The sequence below is a fragment of the Montipora foliosa genome, chromosome 13, assembly GCF_036669935.1.
Source record: "Montipora foliosa isolate CH-2021 chromosome 13, ASM3666993v2, whole genome shotgun sequence".
Classification (NCBI taxonomy): Eukaryota; Metazoa; Cnidaria; class Anthozoa; order Scleractinia; family Acroporidae; genus Montipora; species Montipora foliosa.
The window spans coordinates 40,743,083-40,765,582 of record NC_090881.1 but is presented as its reverse complement, the minus strand read 5'-3'; the positions used below and the strand labels follow the sequence as shown (position 1 = coordinate 40,765,582).

At 38.2% G+C, this 22,500-nt stretch overlaps 2 protein-coding genes across 2 annotated transcripts in view; one reads left to right on the top strand and one right to left on the bottom strand.

Annotated features, from left to right (window-relative positions):
• Positions 1–3,849: 3,849 nt before the first annotated feature.
• Positions 3,850–22,500, top strand: part of LOC137981969 (uncharacterized) — a 24,199-nt gene continuing 5,548 nt past the window's right edge. The window contains exons 1-6 of the mRNA XM_068828993.1: positions 3,850–3,936; positions 4,334–4,723; positions 9,840–10,088; positions 11,395–11,483; positions 19,772–19,830; positions 20,634–20,836. Of these exons, the coding sequence (XP_068685094.1) occupies positions 3,861–3,936; positions 4,334–4,723; positions 9,840–10,088; positions 11,395–11,483; positions 19,772–19,830; positions 20,634–20,836 (1,066 nt within the window). The 5' untranslated portion in view covers positions 3,850–3,860. The remainder of the gene's footprint in view (positions 3,937–4,333; positions 4,724–9,839; positions 10,089–11,394; positions 11,484–19,771; positions 19,831–20,633; positions 20,837–22,500) is intronic.
• LOC137983495 (uncharacterized) lies at positions 12,117–17,016 on the bottom strand. The gene is given in 5 exon segments (XM_068830655.1): positions 12,117–12,195; positions 12,387–12,548; positions 15,149–15,576; positions 15,578–15,780; positions 16,761–17,016. Coding segments are annotated over 5 exon segments (1,128 nt in total).

Sequence of the window (22,500 nt, the reverse complement as noted above, 5' to 3'; positions counted from 1 at the left end):
TTGGAATTTTCGAAGTTCAAAAAGTACTGATTACATTTCTCTCCATATTCGTACCAATTTACTCTCGAGCGAATTATTGCTCCTTGCGCTATATAATCATATTGACTGTCATATTCGGTTTGTAAAATTTCCAGATCATTTAAGTTTTCTTGACTGGGCTGTTCATCGCATTTTGCTGTGCACTCTTTAATTTTTTGTTCTTCGAATTCTAGCCTTCTGTTTGCTATAGGTAATAGATTCATAACGGATTTTATACTTAATGAAGTCCCAAAGGACCCTTGGATCCTGAATCTCTTTTCCATCTTCCAACCATTCACTGTAATTCTCAGTTATAAAAGAGATATATTCATCATCTTCTAAAAGACTAGAATTAAATTTCCAAAGGGAAGGTCCCCGTCCCGTTTCTTCAATTCCGTTTATATGCATTGTAATAGCGGAGTCATCCGTTCGTATATTGCAGGAATGATATCTACATCTTCTACTTCTTCTTGAACACTACTACTTATCAGCCAAAAGTCCAAACGACGTTGTATTGTGGGGTTTTTTTCTCTCCATGTAAAGTGCTTAGTATCTGGATTTCGTATTTTCCAGATATCAGTCAGATCATAAGATGAACACAAATCTTCATTATTATGAAAACTGTTCCCTTGTATCAAATTTCTACCCAGGCATGCACATTAGTTAATATTTACCCCACTAACTTCCTGTACAACTTTTTTTCTTTTTGGAATTTTCTAAGTTCAAAAAGTACTTATTACTTTTCTCTTCATATTCGTACCAATTTACTCTCGAGCGAGTTATTGCTCCTTGCGCTATATAATCATATTGACTATCATATTCGGTTTGTAAAATTTCCAGATCACTAAAGTTTTCTTGACTGGGCTGTTCATCGCATTTTGCTGTGCACTCTTTAATTTTTTGTTCTAAGTCTAATAATTTCTCCCTTCTAATTCTAGCCTTCTGTTTGCTATAGGTAATAGATTCATAACGGATTTTATACTTAATGAAGTCCCAAAGGACCCTTGGATCCTGAATCTCTTTTCCATCTTTCAACCATTCACTGTAATTCTCAGTTATAAAAGAGATATATTCATCATTTTCTAAAAGACTAGAATTAAATTTCCAAAGGGAAGGTCCCCGTCCCGTTTCTTCAATTCCGTTTATATGCATTGTAATAGCGGAGTCATCCGTTCGTATATTGCAGGAATGATATCTACATCTTCTACTTCTTCTTGAACACTACTACTTATCAGCCAAAAGTCCAAACGACGTTGTGTTGTGGGTTTTTTTTCTCTCCATGTAAAGTGCTTAGTATCTGGATTTCGTAATCTCCAGATATCAGTCAGATCATAAGATGAACACAAATCTTCATCATTATGAAAACTGCTCCCTTGTATCAAATTTCTACCCAGGCATGCACATTAGTTAATATTTACACAACACGGGCAGAAAAATCTCACAAAATCCTTTTCCAGCCAAAAATTTTATAAAAACAAACAACATTTGCTATTTGCTATTTCATTCCTTGCATGCAAGCAAGCAAGCAGCACGCTCCGTGTCAAAAAACAAACGCAACTAAGGCCCGTTTCAAACGTCGAACTTTTCATGTGCCGAATCTAATGCAAATGAGCGAAAACAATAGATTTTCTCATTTGCATTAGATTCGGCACATGAAAAGTTCGACGTTTGAAACGGGCCTAAATAAATTTCTCGCCACAGTTAAGGATGAAACCCTTTTGCTGAAGAACCTTTCCCTTGAACAATGAAGCAAAAAGTGGACAACAAACTTCCTTTCAAGTACGTCTTGGCTAACAATAATTAGTCAAATTTCCAATTGTTTTTTTACCTGAAGGCTGTGCAGAGTTGAGTACAAAAATAAGTAAAGAAATAAATAGCCAGACAACAGAGATCTGACTTTCCACTCAAGATGTTCAATTCCTTGTCTGAGTTTGTTAAACCCATGTTCAACAAGAAAACGTTACCAGATAATTTATTTTGCCATTTGGTCTCAGTGTCTTACACTACAGTTAGTAGAATATTAGAGATACAGCTCACTTTGATGTCTGACAGCGAAAGGTGCAATTGTTGTCAAAGTCCATTATTCATCGCTTTGAAGATTCCGCATATTCATTTTTCACTGCTTACAAGTGTTGTTTGTGGAATTGAGATCCATTCTTGAGCTCCATAAGGATACAATCATTTTGTTTAAAGATCCAATAAAAAATCCTTCACATTACATCGGCTTCGCCGCCATTGCTTGTACTGTGTCCAACGGATAAAATCTACCTGAATCTACGCATTTCTACTACCCAGTGATACTACAAAAAGATACGCACCAAAGACTTTAGGCACAAAGACAATACAGCCACTGTATTTAGCAAGGGAGTGACAACTTCTTCATTTTCCGACACTGAAAAAGATTAAAAAATGGAGAAATTCTACTCATATTTTGACTGGATTGCCATGTATGGCAACCCAGTAATAAGCACAACATAATGGAACAACTTAAACGTTGATCTTTTGTCAAGTATAATCTTGGTGTAATGATTGACAATAACCTTTCCTGGAAATTTCATGTAGACTACATTATGCTCAAAATAAGTAAAATTATCAGAATTATTTCATGACTCAAGACACTTTGTATCAAGTCAGGGCTATTCTTTGAAATGTTCATCGCTCTTTAATACATGTACATTTTTGTACATCCATACATTTTTTGCAGATTACTGGCCTGGGTCAGACCTCTAAGGCTAATCTTAACAAAATGTTAATCCTCCAGAAGCGAGCCCTGCATTTAATTTATTTTGCAATCTAGAGACAGCATGCCATACCTTTATTCAGACGCGCTAACATTCTTCCTATGGACATGCCCTATTGCAAACCTTAGTTTGCAATGTCACAACTTTACTGCAAAACTGCATCTACAAACTGGATAGAGCTTTTCACGAACACTGATTCTATCCACTCCTATAATACTCGAGCGGCGGAAGTGGCAAACATTTGTGAGAAATTTTCAAGGTTACAGACTGTTCACAATTCAACAGTCTCAGTCACTCCTTTTGGCAGATTGGATGTAAAATATGGAAATAAGAGGAGACAAGTTTTCCTTTAAAAATTGTGCGAGGATTCTTATAAATGTTGATCTTAATACTCTTGTCTAACAAAGATTACCAACCTCTGTTTAGTCAGAAATATTGTATGTATCGTAATAATTATATATAAACCTTATCGCCTTATTAGTTATTAGGTACAGGTGTACATGGTATATTGTGACCTTTTTCCTCTTAAACATTTATCAATGAATTCATTTTTGTTTATTTTTTTATTTATTGATCTGTTATTTATTTTTTTCTTTTAATCAATTAATTAACTACTGTTAGTGTAAGGCTTCTTTGCACGTATTTCTTTTTGTGGGATACTGGACATGTAGCCTTTACCAAGGTAATACTAAAATAAGAAGCTATGAATTATTAATATAAACGTGAAACTCATGTGGTAATTTTAGAGTATCGCATTTGACATTTAAATCTCATTTACATTGATTTTGGCGAGACCGGATGGAAAAAATCTCCAGATTTTAGTTCTCCAGACGTTGGACCTCTGCAATTATCGCCAATGAACAAAATAGTTATTATTCTATTAGGATTATTGGGCTGAGTGTTTTGTCAGTGATAGAGAAAGGAAACAAAAAGTTTCACTCATTTACAGCAATTTAACCTCTAAGGGTCATAAATCAGTTTGTCAATCTTGTGGCCACCATTTTATTACCACTCTGCTCAGTCAACCAACTGTAAACGGGAATCAATTAAAGCACTTTTTATGTTGAATTGACAGGTAAATTCTGTGTAGTGTACCGTACGATGTATGCCTCCAGGCTCCTCATGCAGAGGCTTGCCTCTTTGACACTTGCAAACTGCACTGTGCCTGCCACATCAGGTACATTGTGCACTTAGAAATCCTGTTTCTTCTAAAACTATGGAATTCCCTTTCTAGCAGTTGTCATGCAACTAAAACTTCTAAATCAGCTTACATTGTACAGTAAGTTGTAACTTGACATGTTTTTACAGTACATTATACATATACTGTGAGTAGCAATTACAGATCATAGATGAAATTCATGTCTTGCATCTGAATTAAAGCTCCCTTTTGTAAGTCTTATTACATCTCAACTAAGGTATTTTCTTTTATATTTTCAAGTTACTTTTAAGTGTACAGCTTTCACTGTACATGTATACATGTACATATAATTATTATTTTGCATAACCTGGTCAATGGTTCTGCTCTAGTACTTGTGTCTCTGCTTAATCACATGTCCATATTTTCTCATATTTAGATTGTGCCAGTATAGAATGGAAGGTGCCTCCTCCAACCCAGACCATATCAAAACCAGCAGTAGGTGACGCAGAGGAACACCTGAGCAGGACTAGCCTTCTTGAAGGAACCATCAATGCATCGCTTAGCTGGCAATTCACTTTATCATCAGATTTAACCTTTCATGGCTTAGCTTTAAAATTCAATGACACCCCTATTGCAGGAGAGTTTCAAATAGAAGATAATTTTAGAGACAAATATGCCATCAACTGGATTCCTTCGGAAAGAATCACTCTGATTATCTTTCATGTAACAACTGAGGTGAATGGCATATTTGCTTGCGAAGTTGTAACAAGAATCAAGCAGGGAGGCTTTGTTATATTTAAGAGCAAAAATCAAGCGGATGTCATTGGTAAGCATATGTATACTGTATGTGTAATTCTTAATTACTATAAAGTTAATGGAAAATAATATTAAAAGCGCAAAAAGTGTAAACGATACTTACAAATGCAGTTATTTGTATTTTGCCATAAAACATTCGCATTATCTGCCAATATCGGCCGCTCCAGAGAACAAAACGCCCAAGAAAATAATGTTTACAATATAAAAAAAGAGACATTTTGTGCACAATGACGTCATCAGTAGAAACTTGCATTATAGGGATACAAACCACAGGAATTAACGGAACACGGGATATTTGGGCCAAAACGTAATGGGATACGGGATACTAAGACCCCCGATCCCTCATGGGGCCTCTTTGTTGGTAGTGAAATGTTAGTGAAATGTTCTTGGGGTGTAGCTTCGTTTCATACATTGTCTTTTATTTATTCTGTAACTACTACGTCATCAGCCAAGGACTTCGATATACCGCTTCGCTCGGCCAAAGCAGCACAGGAATTCGAAAATACTCTTTCTCTGAGGCTAGTTACGAATAGACCTTTTTATTTATATTGTTTCAAATAGCTATTATGAGATGCACAGGGGGAATATACATATTAATTTGCCCCCTGAGCATTTCGAAACAATAGAAATCCAAATGGCCGGCGCATCTGCAAAAAGGTCTATTATGCAGCAACAAAACAACAGAGTCGAGGCCCAGGGGAATAATTAGCATTTTGTTTTGTTCAAAACAAAGGAAAATTCAGGTTATTCCCCTGAACCTCGTTTCTGTCCTTTTGTTCTGCACAATTAGAAACTAGTCTATTGGTTTTAAAGACTTGCTGTCGAATGGCATGCATTACGCGCGTCGTTCGAGGGTTTTGTATAACCTCCATTTGATTGTTGTGTGTCTCTATCTTGTATTGAATCCCTCGCAATCGGAGGCATGCGTTCGAATTTAATGCTGGATTAGTATGATATGGATAGTGTTATTATTTCTTTTGCCTTGAATATGTATATTTTATTGCTGGTCAGTAATTTTGGTAATTTAATCGTTATTGATATATTGGCCGCGAATTCGCCATGTAAATGGTAAAAAAAAAAAAAAAAAAAACAAGTGGATGACTGAAAAGTTGGACCGTGATAAAGTGACATTGGCAATTTGCGGATATCCGAATGAATATCTGAGCCACGGCAGTTAGTACGGGATCACTGGAGTTCGATTTATATTAATCGGGATACCTAAAGGGATACCTAAAGGTACACCAAGTTTTATAATGGTTTTACAAAACCGGAAGTGCAGAAAAATGCATAATAAAATGAGGACACGGGGATTTCATTGGTTAAAAGCAATGCGCGATAACCCATAGGGAGAGGTTGCAATTGAAAATATAAAAATGTTCCAGATGCAAAACAAACTTGTGAACACACGAACCTAAAATCTCGGAAAGGGTAAACATGTCGCACACAAAAGCGATCCTAAATAAGACATTTTTACACCTCAGTGATATTGGGATAAGCTGACTGAAACGTTAAATTGTTGCAAAATCCACGTTATCTCTATCTTTGTTAATTGGTATATTAGCAATACGTGTCAAAATAAATTGAGTTATTGGGTGACTTTGTTCGGTGCCGCAAAACGGACAATAGAATTACGAGGCGGTGATTTCATTGACTAAAACCATTTTACTTGATCCCTTTGAGCAATACATTTCACCTCCCTCTTTAACGAAACTGCGTTTCCGATGATAAAAAAAAAGAAATTACAGCCGTAGTGTCGGTTGTCGTTGGAGGGGATTTCTGCGCGCGCGAGGCTTCAAACAGCCTCAATTCTTACAGAGTTCTATGAAAATCCGGGTTTATAACATGCGGTGGGGCAACCAAAGCGATGGTAGCTGTGTTGGGGTTTCAGTGTGAAATTTTCAATGACGTGCGCCGATTTAGAAACCCAAGTTCAGGTGTGAGTGAAAGCTCAATAGTGGCTAAAGATTGAAATTGCTGGATTCAGTCTTCTGGAAATGTTATGAATAAGATAGTTAATCTAAATCTTGCATGTTGACAACATGATGAAATCGTCAGAACAGAACTCCTAGCAGCAATATGTTGGAAATGCCTGAAATTTCGTTTTCTTTCAGCTGTTCTTTGTTCTTTGTACGACCATCATCCGCGGATGCCAACTTTTGATTGTTTCACGATCTCCATGCTAACTAACTATCGAGGGAGGTCACCGCATTATTCATAACACTGTTATTTTGAAACTTTGCTGCTAGTTCGGTGTAGCTGCTAAGAGGAGGGCTAAATTTTACAATAGGGGTCGCATATGAACAATAGCGGACATTACGATCATAACTTTGATGAAACAGATGTTTTGGGGAGTGCCACCATATAAAACAGAAACCTAAACTACAGGAAATGTAAATGAAAGAAATTCTCGCAATGAAAGAAACAAAATGGAACCTTTAAACTGAGGCGTGACACGTGAAAATAAAGCAAATGAACCTTTGCCTTTAATATAGCGTTCATTACGTACAGGATGGTTTTCTCAAGTTTTTTCTTTCGCTACGCTAGTGTTTCACTCTCCTTTGGCCCACTGGTTTCACTTTGTACGTCACCCCTGAATTGCGTAGATTCACGTTATTTCCGATCCAACAACCTGTAACAAATCAAACTATTATTTTTTGCTTGGTGACCTATTGATTTTATTTGTAAACAGTAAGCGATGTTCACCGATACGTTATCCGTTGTCATGAGCCCTACAGATTTCAGTTGGTTGCAGAAACATTTACTTCTTTTGTTCCGTACTTAGCAAATCTGAACATCGCTTTAGTCTAATCAATCCTTGCAGTTTGTTTCTAACTCTTCCAAATGTATCATCCTACTTCTGCGCAACATGGTATTCCGAGTAAACGCTTTAATTAAAGAGCGTCTTGTTAATAATCAAATTCATTTGCTGAAGTCTTTGTTTGTACTGAGTGAGCTACATGTTTGAGTTTTTCACTTTAATATTTTCGGAAGTTGTTCTGGAAATCTTGATTTTATATCATGCAACCTATGGTTGAAATGATTTTGTTTCTTATTAAGCCAATGTTGGGGTCAGACGTTCCCGGTATTGACTAAGATGTGCAAGCTGTTTGTGCACGTGACCCACACAATGTATGTGTGTAAACGATTGTTAGTTTATAGTAAATGTACTGGATGTACCGTTTGCTTCACCTATAACGATATATCGCTAAGTTTGTATATCAGTCATTGTTAAATAAAGTTGAATTACCGTACCTGTGGTATTTGCTTGTCCTTTTGCCTCAAAAGAGGATTTTGGTTCGCCGTTTACTGTTTCTAAACGAACTAAAAATGCTTCAAAATCGCTCAAATTACAAATTTGGCCATTTTGGAAAATCCCCAGTTTGGTAGGGTAAGTGGTTGTTGCTTTTGTTATTGTGATAAAGAATGCGATTGGTGGATTAAGCTGAGTGCACTTAATATGATTGGCTGATGTAACCGCCAGTGTCCGATTTCAGGTATCCGGTTGCAGCCAACTGTCCGATTCCACTGTCCTATTTCAACCCTACACAATAATTAGTGAAAAATAAAGCAGTTAATGCACCAATCAAATTTGAGAAAACTGTAATCGTTATGGTTTTTTAAGCAGAAGAAAAGCATGTGTATCACGCAATCAGGGAAAAATTGTGCCATAAATTGCGCCGAACAAAAGATTTGATTGGTTCTGACCAAACCCTGTTGTTTATTAACCAATCATAATCCAGAATTTCGATGTGTAATTTGCACTGGTATTACACTTTTTGCACTGTGTTACACTTGAACTGTACTGCTTGCGGCCAATCAGAATATGTATATTACTAGCCGCTGTTACAAGTTGAAACTTGTGTGCAACGGCGCTGCGAAACAAGTTTCAGGGTTGTTTCAGGAGGCATTTCACCGTGTAACATGGTCGGTTTCGTGAAACCTTTTAATTTTTGAACCTCCGTTGCGAGACACATTTCGCGAAAACAAGAGCCATTATGGCTCTTGGCAAAAAGTAGAAGCGCTTTCTACTTCTGCAACGGTCTCAGCAGTCGTAGTGGTAATAAAAAACATGAGTTTCACCGTGTAACACTACTTCGAGAAACTGGTCTCGCTCGGTTTTGTTACGCTAAGCTGGGTGAGCCAATCAGAAACTGGCTAAGGCCATGTAAATAACATTTCGAGACCAGTTTCGACGTTCCCGAAGAAGATTCGACCTTTAGGTTACACGGTGCGACGCCTGCTGAAACATTTTTTTCAGTGCCGAACACACAATTGCAAGTTTCAGCTGAACGTTTCAACGTGTATAAGCAGCTTTACAAATGTAGAAAGCGGTTCTACTTTTCGTGAAACTTGTCTCGCAACAGAGGTTCAAAAAAGTTTCACGAAATCGACCGTGTTACACGGTGCAATGCCTCTTGAAACTTCACTGTTTCGCAGCGCCGTTGCACACCAGTTTCGGCTAAAAGTTTCAACGTGTAAAAGCGGCTTAAGCCTCGGGAAAAAATGCTTGGAAGTGTAAAAAACGGGTTTATTTTCAAGAATTATTTTCAGCGGAGGGTTTTTTTTTTCAGTTAAACAAAAAAAAAAATTGGTGATGAGCATTTTACGTGAGATCTTGGGATTTTTCATTTACTTTCCTTTATTTTCTTTTCTTTAATCTTCCTGCATTTTCTCTTTCGAAATGGTAAAAGAATTGGATTATTTTTTTTTAGCAACGGTGCGACCTAAGAACCGGGAGTAGCTTGAAGTTTTCCTGCAGGGATAGCATGTGTGTTGCGGGCTGGGCAGCAAAATTCGTGTATCTTCCGTGGTTCCGATTTCATTGAAATCGGCCTCGTTTTGTCAGTAACTGATTGTCTTCTTTCAGGTGTTTGGTTAAATGTTGTACAAACGGGGAGCTTTCAAGCTCACAAGCTTTACCATTTAAGGAGAATTATCTTGATTTTTTTTTTTACTTTGGACTGGAGATAGATGAAAAACGGAGCTTTGACTAATGTGACAAGACAACTTTATGGTAAACGAGAATTCGTTCCTAATCAAAGAATTTTCTGACAAAACTGTATATAAAATTGGTTCAAAAATATACTTATAATTGCATAAACCGGGTTTCTTCAATTTTTTTGTAGTTTCTAGATCTCCAAGTAATATTGTCATCTCAAGCAACCAAATGGTAACAGCACCTGCTAAATTGACTTTGAATTGTTCAGCGGATGGAAAACCAAAACCAATGATAACCTGGACAAGACTCTCTGATAACACTGCAGTCACCATGCCTTTCAATATTGCTGGTAAAAAGGATGCAGGACACTACCGATGTACCGCTGATAATGGTGTTGGGAATCCTTTGACAAAGGATGTCTTTATTAATGTTCTGTGTGAGTGACATAGTCATTCAGGAAGATAAATAGGGAGCTTACGAAACGATGACGCCGACGGCAACGACGACGCTACAAAACAATAGGTTTAGTGAGCATAAACAATGGCTCTGCACGCTCTGCACGTGCGTTTTACATTTGTGTACATTTCTTTGCCGTCATCTCCTAAATGACGACGTGAAATGACCAAATTCAAGGTTCTGTGGAGGACGTTAACACATGACGATGAATTTTCAGTTCTCTCTCTACGCTTCCAACCCACTCATACCAGTTTAATTCCTCGACAGATACTACTCATTTTTAACGCGAAACGATATGAAATAGTTTCGTAGTGATATGAATAACGCGAACTCGTATTTTAAAATGAAGTCCTCGTTGCCGTGGCCGTCCTCGTTTCGTAAGCTCCCTATAAAATTGTATTCGCAACGGCTAGCTAATGTTGAAGGCGTAATGAAATTTACAAGAATCATGCATACAGCATCTTTTAATGCAAAGTTACTTGTTGTCTGTGAAGGGGCAGAGAGACAGCGGGTTTAAGTTCAACATAACCGTGTAACTTGTTCTTTCGTTTCACTTTAGACAGTTCGTCCCATGGTTACGCTTACAAGTAAATTTTATGTCCAGCGCGAACAGACTGCTTCACTCAACTGCGAAGTGGAAGGAAATCCAATACCTTCAATTTACTGGAGTCCTTGTGATCTGCCAAGTATTTATTGTAATGGACAGTACCTTAGCATTTCTAGAGTGCAGACTTCGAGGGCTAACTACACCTGTACTGCAGTAAATAACGTGGGAAGTGATTCAAAAACCACAGTTCTCAGTAAGTTTCAAGACATTAATTTTTGTCAGTTTATTTTTGGATGTGCGGAGGAGAGAAGTAGTGTTCTGTTAGGAAATAGCCAGTACCTTAGTGATTCTAGAGTGCAGACTCGACGGGCTGACTATAAACCTGTACTTCCGTGAATAATGTGGGAAGTGATTCAGAAAGCTCGGTTGCTTGTAAGTTACAAGCCATTTAGCTTTTCCTTTTGGGTTCTTGGACTAAGGTGAAAAGTTTTTTGCTAATAATCTTCGAGTTTAACGATCGGAAAGCGTAAAAGGCAATTTTTAAAGTAAGGCTTTTATATAACATACAACAAGCCCAGAGCTTTCTTTTCCTGTCAGCTAGATATCAAAATTTAAGTCCATGTCCAAATATGTAGTGTCTCAGCTGGTCTCCAGAGCATAGTTGTGCTGTACTTAAAGAAAATGTTAATTATAAGTATATAGCTTCTTTTGACAAGGCTCTTTTTCGATTTTATCACAGTTATCGGAGGGTACAATATTTACTTAACAATCAGCACAATTGGAGAATGTGAAAACAAAGATTCTCTTTGGAAGACGCTTCAGAGTGAGGTAATAACATTAACTATCCAAGTGAATTACAGGATTCAACCGTCATCATTTTTGATATTTATAGCGGAGCGCCACTAGTACAAGAATATGGTAACAAATCTGTGTGAGAAAATTTGGTTTTGATCACCGTACGACGCTCCATGTATGCCAATTTGAAACTCTGTGGTGCAACCCGCGTTATAATAAAAATAATAATAATAATAATAATGATGATGATGATGATAATAGTATTAATCAATACTTGTATACTTGTGTCAAACATGCCGGCCAAACTAGCTAGTTTACAGCGTGCATCTTTGATAGAGCGACTTTTATATGATCTTGAAAAATTAACGTAAAAACAGAACGTAACCAAAATGCTAAACATTTGATTGGCACAAACGAGCGCGAATTATTATTGGCTTAGCGAACGCGAATGCAAACAACGTCATCTCTCTCCGTGGAACTTTCTGGAAAGCGATCATTTGAAATGCAGAATCGAACTGTTTACTGCTCTAACAACCTAATAACATAGAGGGCACAATTACTGAATGCTGATTGGGCAATTTCTTAATTTTCCTTGTGAAGATATCAAAATTACTCGCTCACGATTGGTCGAAGGCCCCTGATTGGCTGAACGCACCGCTTCTACGTTCAATTGGTTTCTTCATTTTCAGCAAAACAACTTCGTCTTCTTCGAAGTTTGTCTTTGAATACATAAGCGTTGCATTCGCTAAAATGCCATAAAGGATCAATTACTAGATACTTCGGAAGGTGAATTTTTAAGTGATAAGAGGAAAAGCAAAATATTTTTCTCATGAAAAGCTTAAAACTTGGATCGACTTGCATGGTACCCGGTGTAGCGAGATGGTGAGGTTGATAAACAACGATGATTCCACGCGTCAAGGGCTTTCACGTTTTTACCAAGGCATCTTGCAGCTTACCAAAAAAGGTCTCAGAACATTTTCCATTATGGGAGAAACGAGTAGCTCAAACTTGGTGGAAGAAGCTCTTTCCGTCTTTCTCACTGCGTTCGTACGAAGGAAAATAATTTTCCTTCTCCAGTATGCTGACGCATAAAACATACTACAACAAGGTAAAGGCAGGCAGAGTGCAAACACTTGCCCGGCGGTAGTTCTAATGGCATCTAAGATGTGAATTACAATGAAGTATTGAAGAAAAGGATAAATACAAGAAAAAACGCGCTAAAGAATAAAGGCAGGCAGAGTGCGAACACTTGCCTGAAGTACAACCAAACTTCACAATATATGTGACAATTATGTAAGCTTATTTCTATACATAAAAAAGCATACAATGATGAAAAAGAAAATAAATTTACAAAATTAGCGTAAAGAAAAGACTGTCCATGAAAACTGAAAAAACACTGCCAGAAAACGAACATCAATGCGAATATAGTTGACAATAGCCTGAAAAAAGTACATAGAAATGTATCTATCAAGACGAAGTGTATAATATAGATAACCGTAGTCAAAAGATTTAGGTGCAAGGGCAGTACGTAAGTGAAAAAATTCGCACAACAGGAAACTAGGAAAACACCTACGGAAAATACAGCGGCGATACGTTGCCAGATACGAAAACCCGGGGTAAAAACCCAGTGGGAAAAAAAAACCCGGGAACGTATTCCTCGATCGAATGCAACGCATTTCAGCTCCGAGGATTAGAGCTTTAAGTTTTTTAGCTAATATAAAGTTAGGATACAGTTCTTAGTGGCTGTCCAGAAGGCGAGATAGTGAAAACTGGAAATTCTACTTTTTATACCAAATAATTAGCATATAATATATGCAGTTACATAATCATGAAGAAAAGGTAAATACGAAACAATTGTTTAAAATATCTGAAGCCTTATTTCAGAAACAATGTGAATACCTTGAATGATAGTAATGTTACGAACCGTAACGAACACGCTTTCCAACTACTCTTTGTTCCGTTGGAAAGCATTATTCCCTGGCCCTAGTATAACTAAGCTTATAAGAGCACAATAGGTACATATTGGTTCTCTTGAAAAAACCGTACTGCCCTGAGGAGTTGGGATCGATTCTAGCGGAAGCAAAATAGCGACAAAGAAGAGCGTGGGGACAGGTAATGCCCCCAAGCTTGGAAATAAAGACTTTGTTGCCTTCCCTGTATTGATCGGTTTTGCTAGACTTGACGAGAATTTCTAAATACTCAGTATGTATTGTGAAGTCTACGGCCAGTAAATCCAATAATTCGCTTATCCTAAAGAGGCCATGAAAACCTAACACAAATAATAAGACTGAACGTAAATCCTTAAGATTGCTATCTACGCGTGCAAATACAAGGCAAATGCGATAAATCATATTAGGAGTAACGGGCTCCTTTTTGTTGATGGGTCTACTAAATAAACGCTTGCTGGCTTCAATAATATTGCGAGAAAGAGTGGTATCAACTGGGTTACCTAGGGGACCGTGGGGAATGATATCGTGCACCCACTTCAAAGCAGAAAAAAAAAGGCCAAGGAGAGAACAGCGTGTGAATTTTTGGCATCGTGGAGTACGAGAGATATTCTGATATCAAAAGACTGTCGCATGGGAGAGTAACAATAATACCCTTAGACCTCCAATACTTAAGAAGACCTTTATAATGAGGGACGTATTTTTTAACAGAGGAGTTAGCTCTTGAAGATAACAATTGCTGTACCATACGTTGTCTACGGGAACCACACATATCACCCCAGCCTTCTGAAAATCCTGCAAAGGATAACGAAAAAGAAAAACCAATAACAGTAAAGCTGTTGAGAAAAATAAAAAAAAATAGGCATGCGAGAGAAAATACTCTCGAATATGCACTTCCTAGCAAAAAGTAACGAAAAAGAAAAAAGAAAATATCCAAGATATGGACCACGCAGCCGAGACAAAAAAAGGAATATCTGGCCTCAAACGAGGACAAACCGCCACCCGGCAAATAGAACCCTGCCAACCGGCGAAGGAGCACTTGACCTCTCCTTCAACTGGGTAGATGACACTGCCACCCGGCAAGGAGTAATAGAACTCTCCTCAAAACAGGGTAAATAACACTGCCACCCGGCAAAAAATAACTGGAACAATTATCCGGTAAAAGTCCAGGTGTCTCCTCATTATCGATGATATCTGCGTCATTGCTCTGACTTGCTTTGCTGGCTCCCGGAGGAGGCGAGAGAGGTGCTTTTGGCTTGCGTTCCAAAGCCGGTCCCAAATTTGTATCCGTCCCCGTATCTTCTACTGTCGGTGCTCCAGTGCCCTTTTCTACCACATCGGAAAACACGTGTCCGATTGAGAAGGCAATCGACGGCCTGGAAGAGAAAAAAATAAAAGAAGGGCACGGAAACGGAACGGGAAAAAAAAAAAGAAAAAACGGAAAAACGAAAAATTAGAACACCACATAAGTGTACTTTTATAAAATAAACGAGAAACTAAATAGACGAAAAAGAAAACAATTCCTCTGCAACAACCGCCGAGTAGCTTCGCACGTGATGACTACCTTGACGCTAAATACTCTTATATACCTATCTGGGGTCTCCAGAAACCCCACGCGCTAACACATTGTTAGCGCCACGACTGGAATGCTCACGCTAAACTTCCGAAGGAAAATACATTTTCCGTCTTTCACACTGCGTTCGTACGAAGGAAAATAATTTTCCTTCTCCAGCATGCTGACGCATAAAACACACTACAACAAGGTAAAGGCAGGCAGAGTGCAAACACTTGCCTATGAAATACAAAGAAAGGGCAAGGACAATACCACGAAAAAGCATCCTGTCATCGTTAGTAGCGCGAAAACGAGAAGCGCCAAGCGACGAGTTTCTATCCCTGTCCTGCTTCCTTGACACATTCTGTTTCTTCTCCTTCAAGGCTCTTTCCTGTGCTTTACGAATTCGTTTCTCGTCTTCGGAGTCACTGGCAAGCTCCTCTGTCTGGTACTCTTTAACGGCGAGCCAACCTGCTTCGCTTTTGTCGGCGAGTTTGATAATCTTCTGCCGGCGTTTAAGATTCTTACTTAGCTCAGCGACCTTCTCCTCTGCTTTTTCTGTTTGCTTGGCGGCTAAAAGGTCACTTACTTCGTCAAGGGTTCAGCAAAGTTCGGAGTTAAAGATAAAATTGATCCTTGTTTCCCGCGAACTTCAACTTCTCTGCTTCGGCTACTCTGCTTAACTTTTGAGTCTCAGTCGCCGTACGGGACACGAGGCCGGACGAAAGACTTTCGACTTTCTCGTCTAGATAGTTCTTGAAACGTTCAAATACGTCTACGACAGTATCAGTATGAGATGTGTTGTCTCCGTCCTCGGTTGATGTCCTATGCTCTGAAGAGAACGGCATAACGAAAAGAAAACAATTCCTCTGCAACAACCGCCGAGTAGCTTCGCACGTGATGACTACCTTGACGCTAAATACTCTTATATACCTATCTGGGGTCTCCAGAGACCCCACGCGCTAACACCAATGTGTTAACGCCACGACTGGAATGCTCACGCTAAACTTCCGAAGGAAAATACATTTTCTGTAGACAAACAGTTCGCTTTTTTTTTACGGATGCGTGTTTTTAAGTGGATTCTTATTTTCAAAGGGGTAGAAACCTCAAAAGCACGGGTGAATTATATAAACTCAAGCTTAACATTTGCTTTTGGCCAGGAATGAAACTCAAATTCTTCTCTCGTTTAGATATAAATAGCAATCATCTGCACTCGTTTTGGACGTAAAGAAGTAGTTGACTTATTTGTTTGTTTGTTTGTTTACTTTGCTTGCGAGCGAACGAGTGTTTTGACTCCGCTTGCTGATTTTTTTTCGAGGTGGATCAACAATTTGAAGAAATATTTTGCCTAACCTTAAACCTAACCGTAAACAAGCAATTGCAATTGGTCCTCGTAAAATTAAGGATTAATATCACTCGTGCTTTCAGAAGTTGAAAGCTCCTTGCATCTTTCACTTTTATTTACCTACCTACTGAATTACACGTAGCATAATATGAAAACATCACAATGTGCTCCGCAACATAATTGGAAAATACCTCAACTGCCATCCATATTATGTTAGGTGTGGGCAGATGTAGCGAAAACTATTACTAGTAGCAAATTTAGCGAATTTGATCAAGATTATTGTACGTCTTCGACACCAATAGGACTTGATTTGATGAGACATTTATACGTGAATTATTCGTAGTAGCAGTCCTCAGTCTGTCAGTATCGACCATGGATGATAATGCTCCCTAGCTGGATGCCGCGGTAGTTCCATGGCTGGAACAGCTTCAGCTGTGACTGGTGAGGCCAATTCGGGAGCGACAAACTTTGCCAAAGTGGATGCAGGTATGAGTGGTTGCCGGTTGTTTCCAGGTGTGCGCCCCTTCCGTCTGGCTCTCTTGTCCTCTGCCAGGTGCTACGGTCAGCTGCTGTGCACTCCCAGCTCTCGGTGTTGAAGTCCAGAGCTCTCATGTCGCGCTTGCAGACATCTTTATAGCGCAGCTTGGGTCGGCCAAAAGGTCTCAGTGAACCAGAGACTAGCTCGCCGTACAGGATGTCCTTTGGAATCCGGCCGTCTTCCATTAGGCACAGCCAGCACAGCCTGCACAGCCTGCATTGACTCAGCAGCGTAAACATCGCGGGGAAGCCAAGCGCGTGCGAGGACCTCAACGTTTGGCACTTCGTCGCTTCACTTGATGTTGAGGATGCGGCGGAGGCAGCGTGTGTGGAAACTGTTTAGTCTCTGCTCCTGCATTGTGTAGTCCAAGCCTCGCTGCAGTACAGCAGAGTGCTGATGATACAGGCATTGTATACTGCCATCTTGGTCGTGATTGTGAGCTTGGGGTTCTCCCAGACATGTGTGGTGTGCCGATCAAGTGTTGTTGCGGCCTTCCCGATGCGTTGGTTGATCTCATCAGCATCGAATGATAGGTTGTCACTGATTGCGGACCCAAGGTAGGTGAACTGGTGTACAACACCGAGTTCGTAGTTGTCGATGGTGGTGACAGGTGGCGTTTCCACACCCTGGGCTAGCACGTTGGTCTTTTTGAGGCTAATCGTTTGCCCGAAGACTTTGCAGGCTTTAGAGAACCTGTTAACGAGTTCCTGAAGCTCTTGCTCAGTACGTGAAGTGACGGCACCGTCATCAGCGAACACCAGGTCTCTGATGGTGATCTTACGTACTTTGGTCCTTGCTCTCAGTCTCGCAAGGTTGAACAGCCTCCCGTCAGATCTCGTGTGCAGGTACAGTCGTGAAATAAACTTGGCTGGCCGACGCCGCGACACCACGGTGCGTGACAGAAAATTAATTTCGAATAGTTGATCTCTCTTGACCGCGTTTTCGGCAAAATACCCTTCCTTCCTTCCTTCCTTCCTTAGAAAAAGGAAGGAGTTATATCTAATACCGAACAGTTCAAAATGACTCTCATCTTTTCACAAAACTTTGTAGTATTAGTAATGAACCACCCCTTTAAATAATCACGTAGGATGAATAAAAGTATAAAACAAAACAGCTTTTCAGTTATAGACTTAAAATCGATTGAAAACCCGAGAGGACTGAAACAGATTTCAAGCAGATAAACTCCACGCGCAAAATTTGATTTCGGATTGAGGTAGACTCTTTTCAAAAATATCAGTTAACTAGTGTCCGGGTCGGCACGGTCCCAACGGTGGCCATGTCACTTTAAAACATAGCATGAAATTGTTGAGACAAAAGCATGAGGTTAGTTGTTTAATTTGCTCTATGCCGTTCTCCAGCCCTTTATTAAATACCTATGCACGTTTTTACCAGGACTATTGATCACTAGTATAAACTAAAACAGTGGATAGCATTGAAAGCGCGCGCTGATTGGCTACTCAAACTCCGGATATCCTTTGCTATTCACCTCCGAGCAATTCGCGCGGAATTTGCGTCCGAAATTGTTGTAATATTTGCAGGAATAAATGAGTTTAAATCATCTTTTTGTGCTGTATTATTTCACTGTTTTTTATTTATTTATTTATTTATTTAATTATCACTTACACTATATACAGTACTAATACTTTACTTACATGCATACACTACTTACAATACATAAAATACAATGCAATCACACTGATTAGCATATTTACAGTGCAATTTTTTATTATAGAAAAATTACACGTATACATACAGGTAACAAAACTGTTACCTTTCTTTTAAATACTCTTTGTTTTTTTGTTTTATAAATTACTACTTTTTTGAAAAAAAAAAAAGATATATAAGTGGATAGAACCAAATAATAGATATGAAATTAAACGTAAATTAACCTAAACATCAACAGCATATAAAATTACAGTAAAAACGCCCACGTGCGATAAAATTTCGGAAGTTCTTTTTTTGCAGTCGCGATCTCTTTTAGGATTTCAAGTTTTCCCGTGATGAACAGTAGGAAATTTTGGAAATCTAAGACATCTCCGCTAAGGCTTGTGCAGAAAATGCGATATTTGGCTATCAGTAGACTATAATTTAGGACTTGCCAATGCTTTGTCCTATCATGCCAGCCATATAGTATGTGACTTGTGGATAACGTTATTGTTTCATTTGTTTTTTGGTACCACCAGTCTTGAAACAGGATCCAAAAACCGATTGTTAGTGTGCAGTTTATTAGCAGGTGATGCAGCGTTTGTTCTTCCGTATTGCATAAGTTGCATAAGGGGCTTTCTGAAATACGGTCTCGGTAGAGTGTAGCGCGGGTTGGAAGCACGTTATGAATCACTTTATATTGAAACATTATTATTTTAACTTCATTTGTGACTTTAAATGGCATAAGATAAACGTTCTGGATGGTACTTTCTGTAAAACCGTGGCGTCGAATTTTCGTTTCGGCAGTGGGAGGAACGAAGACGGTGTTTAAAAGAGAGGAATAAATAGAACTGGTTTTTAGACTGTTTACAGTGGTGTTGTGTGTGTCGTTTGGAATAGGGTTTCTAAGATTAGCTTTCCATTTTTTTGGGATTGCGTTTCACTGTTTTAGTATACACTAAAACAAGTATTCACCTCAGTTTCTGTGGCTAGTGGTGAATAGTCGTTAATTATTGTTGTTTTGGGTGAAAAAAAAAAATGCTATAAATTGGCGCCTGTAATTGTGATTATACCTTTCATTTTGTGGTATGCAATATTACAAATCTTTCAAAAAATCGGCTCGATTACAAATAATTAGTTCAAATCCTAACAAGCCCTCAATGGTTTAAAGAACGATGACTTTCTTACAAGGGCTACGTCGTGGGCGATTCATTGCTACCAATTGTCAATTTCTCCTCCCGGCACAGTAAAATTAACAGCAATTTTTTGCATTAACATAAATGGTTATGATTTTAGTTGGTCAAGGTCTTCGCCAATATTCAAAGCTACACTGGTGCAAAACTAATAGATGTCAGGTGAGGAATCTTTGAGATCATTTTACGAAAACTTTCAATATCATACGCAAATTGCGAATGTTTTATTTTCCATACAAAGTTCTAAAAAGTGAGCTGAACTTTGGAGGCTTTTTTCTTCCAAGTCTCTAGTGGTAAAACACTTCAGTAGATCACAGTCGTGCAAAAACGTACAGAAACCCCTTGTAAAAGATGGATAGTTTTTCTTCCTTTATCACAAAATTATTTTTGTACCTGCATTGCTGTTACGAGTTTTTGTATTCTACACTGTGTTGTTAAAAACGGCGTTGTACTCAAAATGTGCCCCTCTCGTTTGTGAAAGCCATTGGACTGGTTGATGTGAAGTATCAATGTATTTACTGACGATGATGATGATGAGTTCTAACAACGTGATGATGATAACGATGTCAAGTTCTGACCTGGATGGCTGGATAATATTTAACAATTATTTGCCGATGGCGAGGTGAATAACTGTTTTAGTATAGTTACATAGGTGATTATTTGAAAAATATGAATTTTCTTTAAAAGAATCAATTTCTTCGTCTCTCACCTTGACAAAACGGCTTGCGGCCATTTAGAAAATTAAAAAAAGACTTAATAGATGATTATCGTACAATAATCAGTTCAAGTACACCCAATCAGCGCAGATAATTTTTAATATCACCTTTGTAATTATACTAATAGCACATAGTTAGAAAAAACGTGAATGTTATATCGATGGCGCAATCATCACCACCGGGCTGGTAAAATTTGACTTCATTTTAAAATAGCATGATTATACGAATGTCTAATATTTACGGTTGTAGATGTGGAAGCCTGATCTTTGAGTTGGTCTTGAGGTTCAACATTGAGGTTGCAGAAGACCATATAATTTCCACAATTCGAAATACTATTGTGGATGGAAGGCTTGGAGAATTAAATGTCAATGCATCGTCGATCCTTGGAGTTCCACCAGTCATAAAAACTCCAGCCACGTCGCCCACAGACAAAACTACTCCAAAAGCAGATGGTATGATTTTTTAAAAGCTTCAATTTCGGTTTAGTTATGTTTTTCCAAAGGGTCTTGATAGCACAAGCGTTACTAATATTTTTAAAAATACAACCACATTTTTTAGTTTAATTAAGGAACATGTTTCGATGTTTCAAACATCATCATCTTCATTATCAGCGCTAGCCATAGTGAGTGTCACATTAGCATTTTTGCAAGATAATCCATATAATTATATAAATAACTATCAATGCATTGATTCTTTGTAGATTAAATGTTCGTTACAACCATATAAATTCAAACTAACCAATAATTTTATAGAAAACACAACTGACATAACGGTAAAAGTTTAAAAGTGTAACGTTAAACTAACATGATCAACTTTTTTGTTGAGTTCGGGTTTCAACCCCTCAATATGGAAGCTCTCCTCGATTTTAAGTTGATAGAAAGAGATAGTATAATATCAATAATTTTGAAGGAAGAGACATCAAAATTATCCTGACAATTTTTGGAAGAACTAAGATGCTTGAAAATACGAGAATTTTTATCCCAAAAAGATGCTCATTTACACGTGTGTAAAAATGCCTATTGGTTTCACCAACGTAGCGAGCACCACAACATGCACAAGTAAAGTTGTACACAACATGTGATTTGAGAGAATCCGGAGTAAAATCCTTTATGTACAAATTTACTTGTGAGGGCTGTGGTTCTCCCTACGTTGGTGAAACCAACAGGCATTTTTACAATCCTGTAAATGAGCATCTTTTTTGGGATAAAAATTCTCATATTTTCAAGCATCTTGTCTCTTTCTTCAAAATTATTGATAATACTATCTCTTTCTATCAACTTAAAATCAAGGAGGGCTTCCACATTGAGCGAACAAACTCGAACTCAACAAACAAGTTGATCATGTTAGTTTAGCGTTACACTTTTAAACTTTTACCGTTATGTCATGTGTGTTTTCTATAAAATTTATGGTTAGTTTGAATTTATATGCTTGTAACGAACATTTAATCTACAAAGAATCATTGCATTGATAGTTATATATATAATTATATGGATTATCTCAGTTGCAAAAAAGCTGATGTGACACTCACTATGCCTAGCGCTGATGATGATGATGTTTGAAACGTCGAAACATGTACCTTAAACTCAAAAGTGTGGTTGTATTTTTAAAAATATTAGTCCTCATTCTACCCGAAAAGTAAGAGAAGGTCCAGTTCATATTTCATTCGTAACAAACGAAATTTCAATTGCTTTCTAGGAAATAAATAAGTTTCATAGAGCGCAGTTATAAGCGTTTTGCTTTATCATTCGTTTGCCGAACTACACGTCACGCACTAGATGCTCCAGATTCATTTATAATACCTGTACTCTTGAGACCACAGGCACCCCAAACTCAGTGTGAGGGAATTTAAGGATTTGTATGGGGAGACAAGTTCTGAGACCTGAGAAGATAATGTTACGAAAAAAATTGCCTAACCTTACTGCCATTGTAGGTCGCTTCCTTCCTGTGAGTATTTTTTGCAGATTCGACGCGAACTGAGCCATTATCAGTTCTCGGTTGTCAACGGTAATTATAGTAAAATACCAAGGCTGAACGCTCAATTCTCACGAGCCCATCAAATTCAGTCAAATATTCCTGATTCAAATATTCCCACAGTTAAAATTCCACCGTAGATATC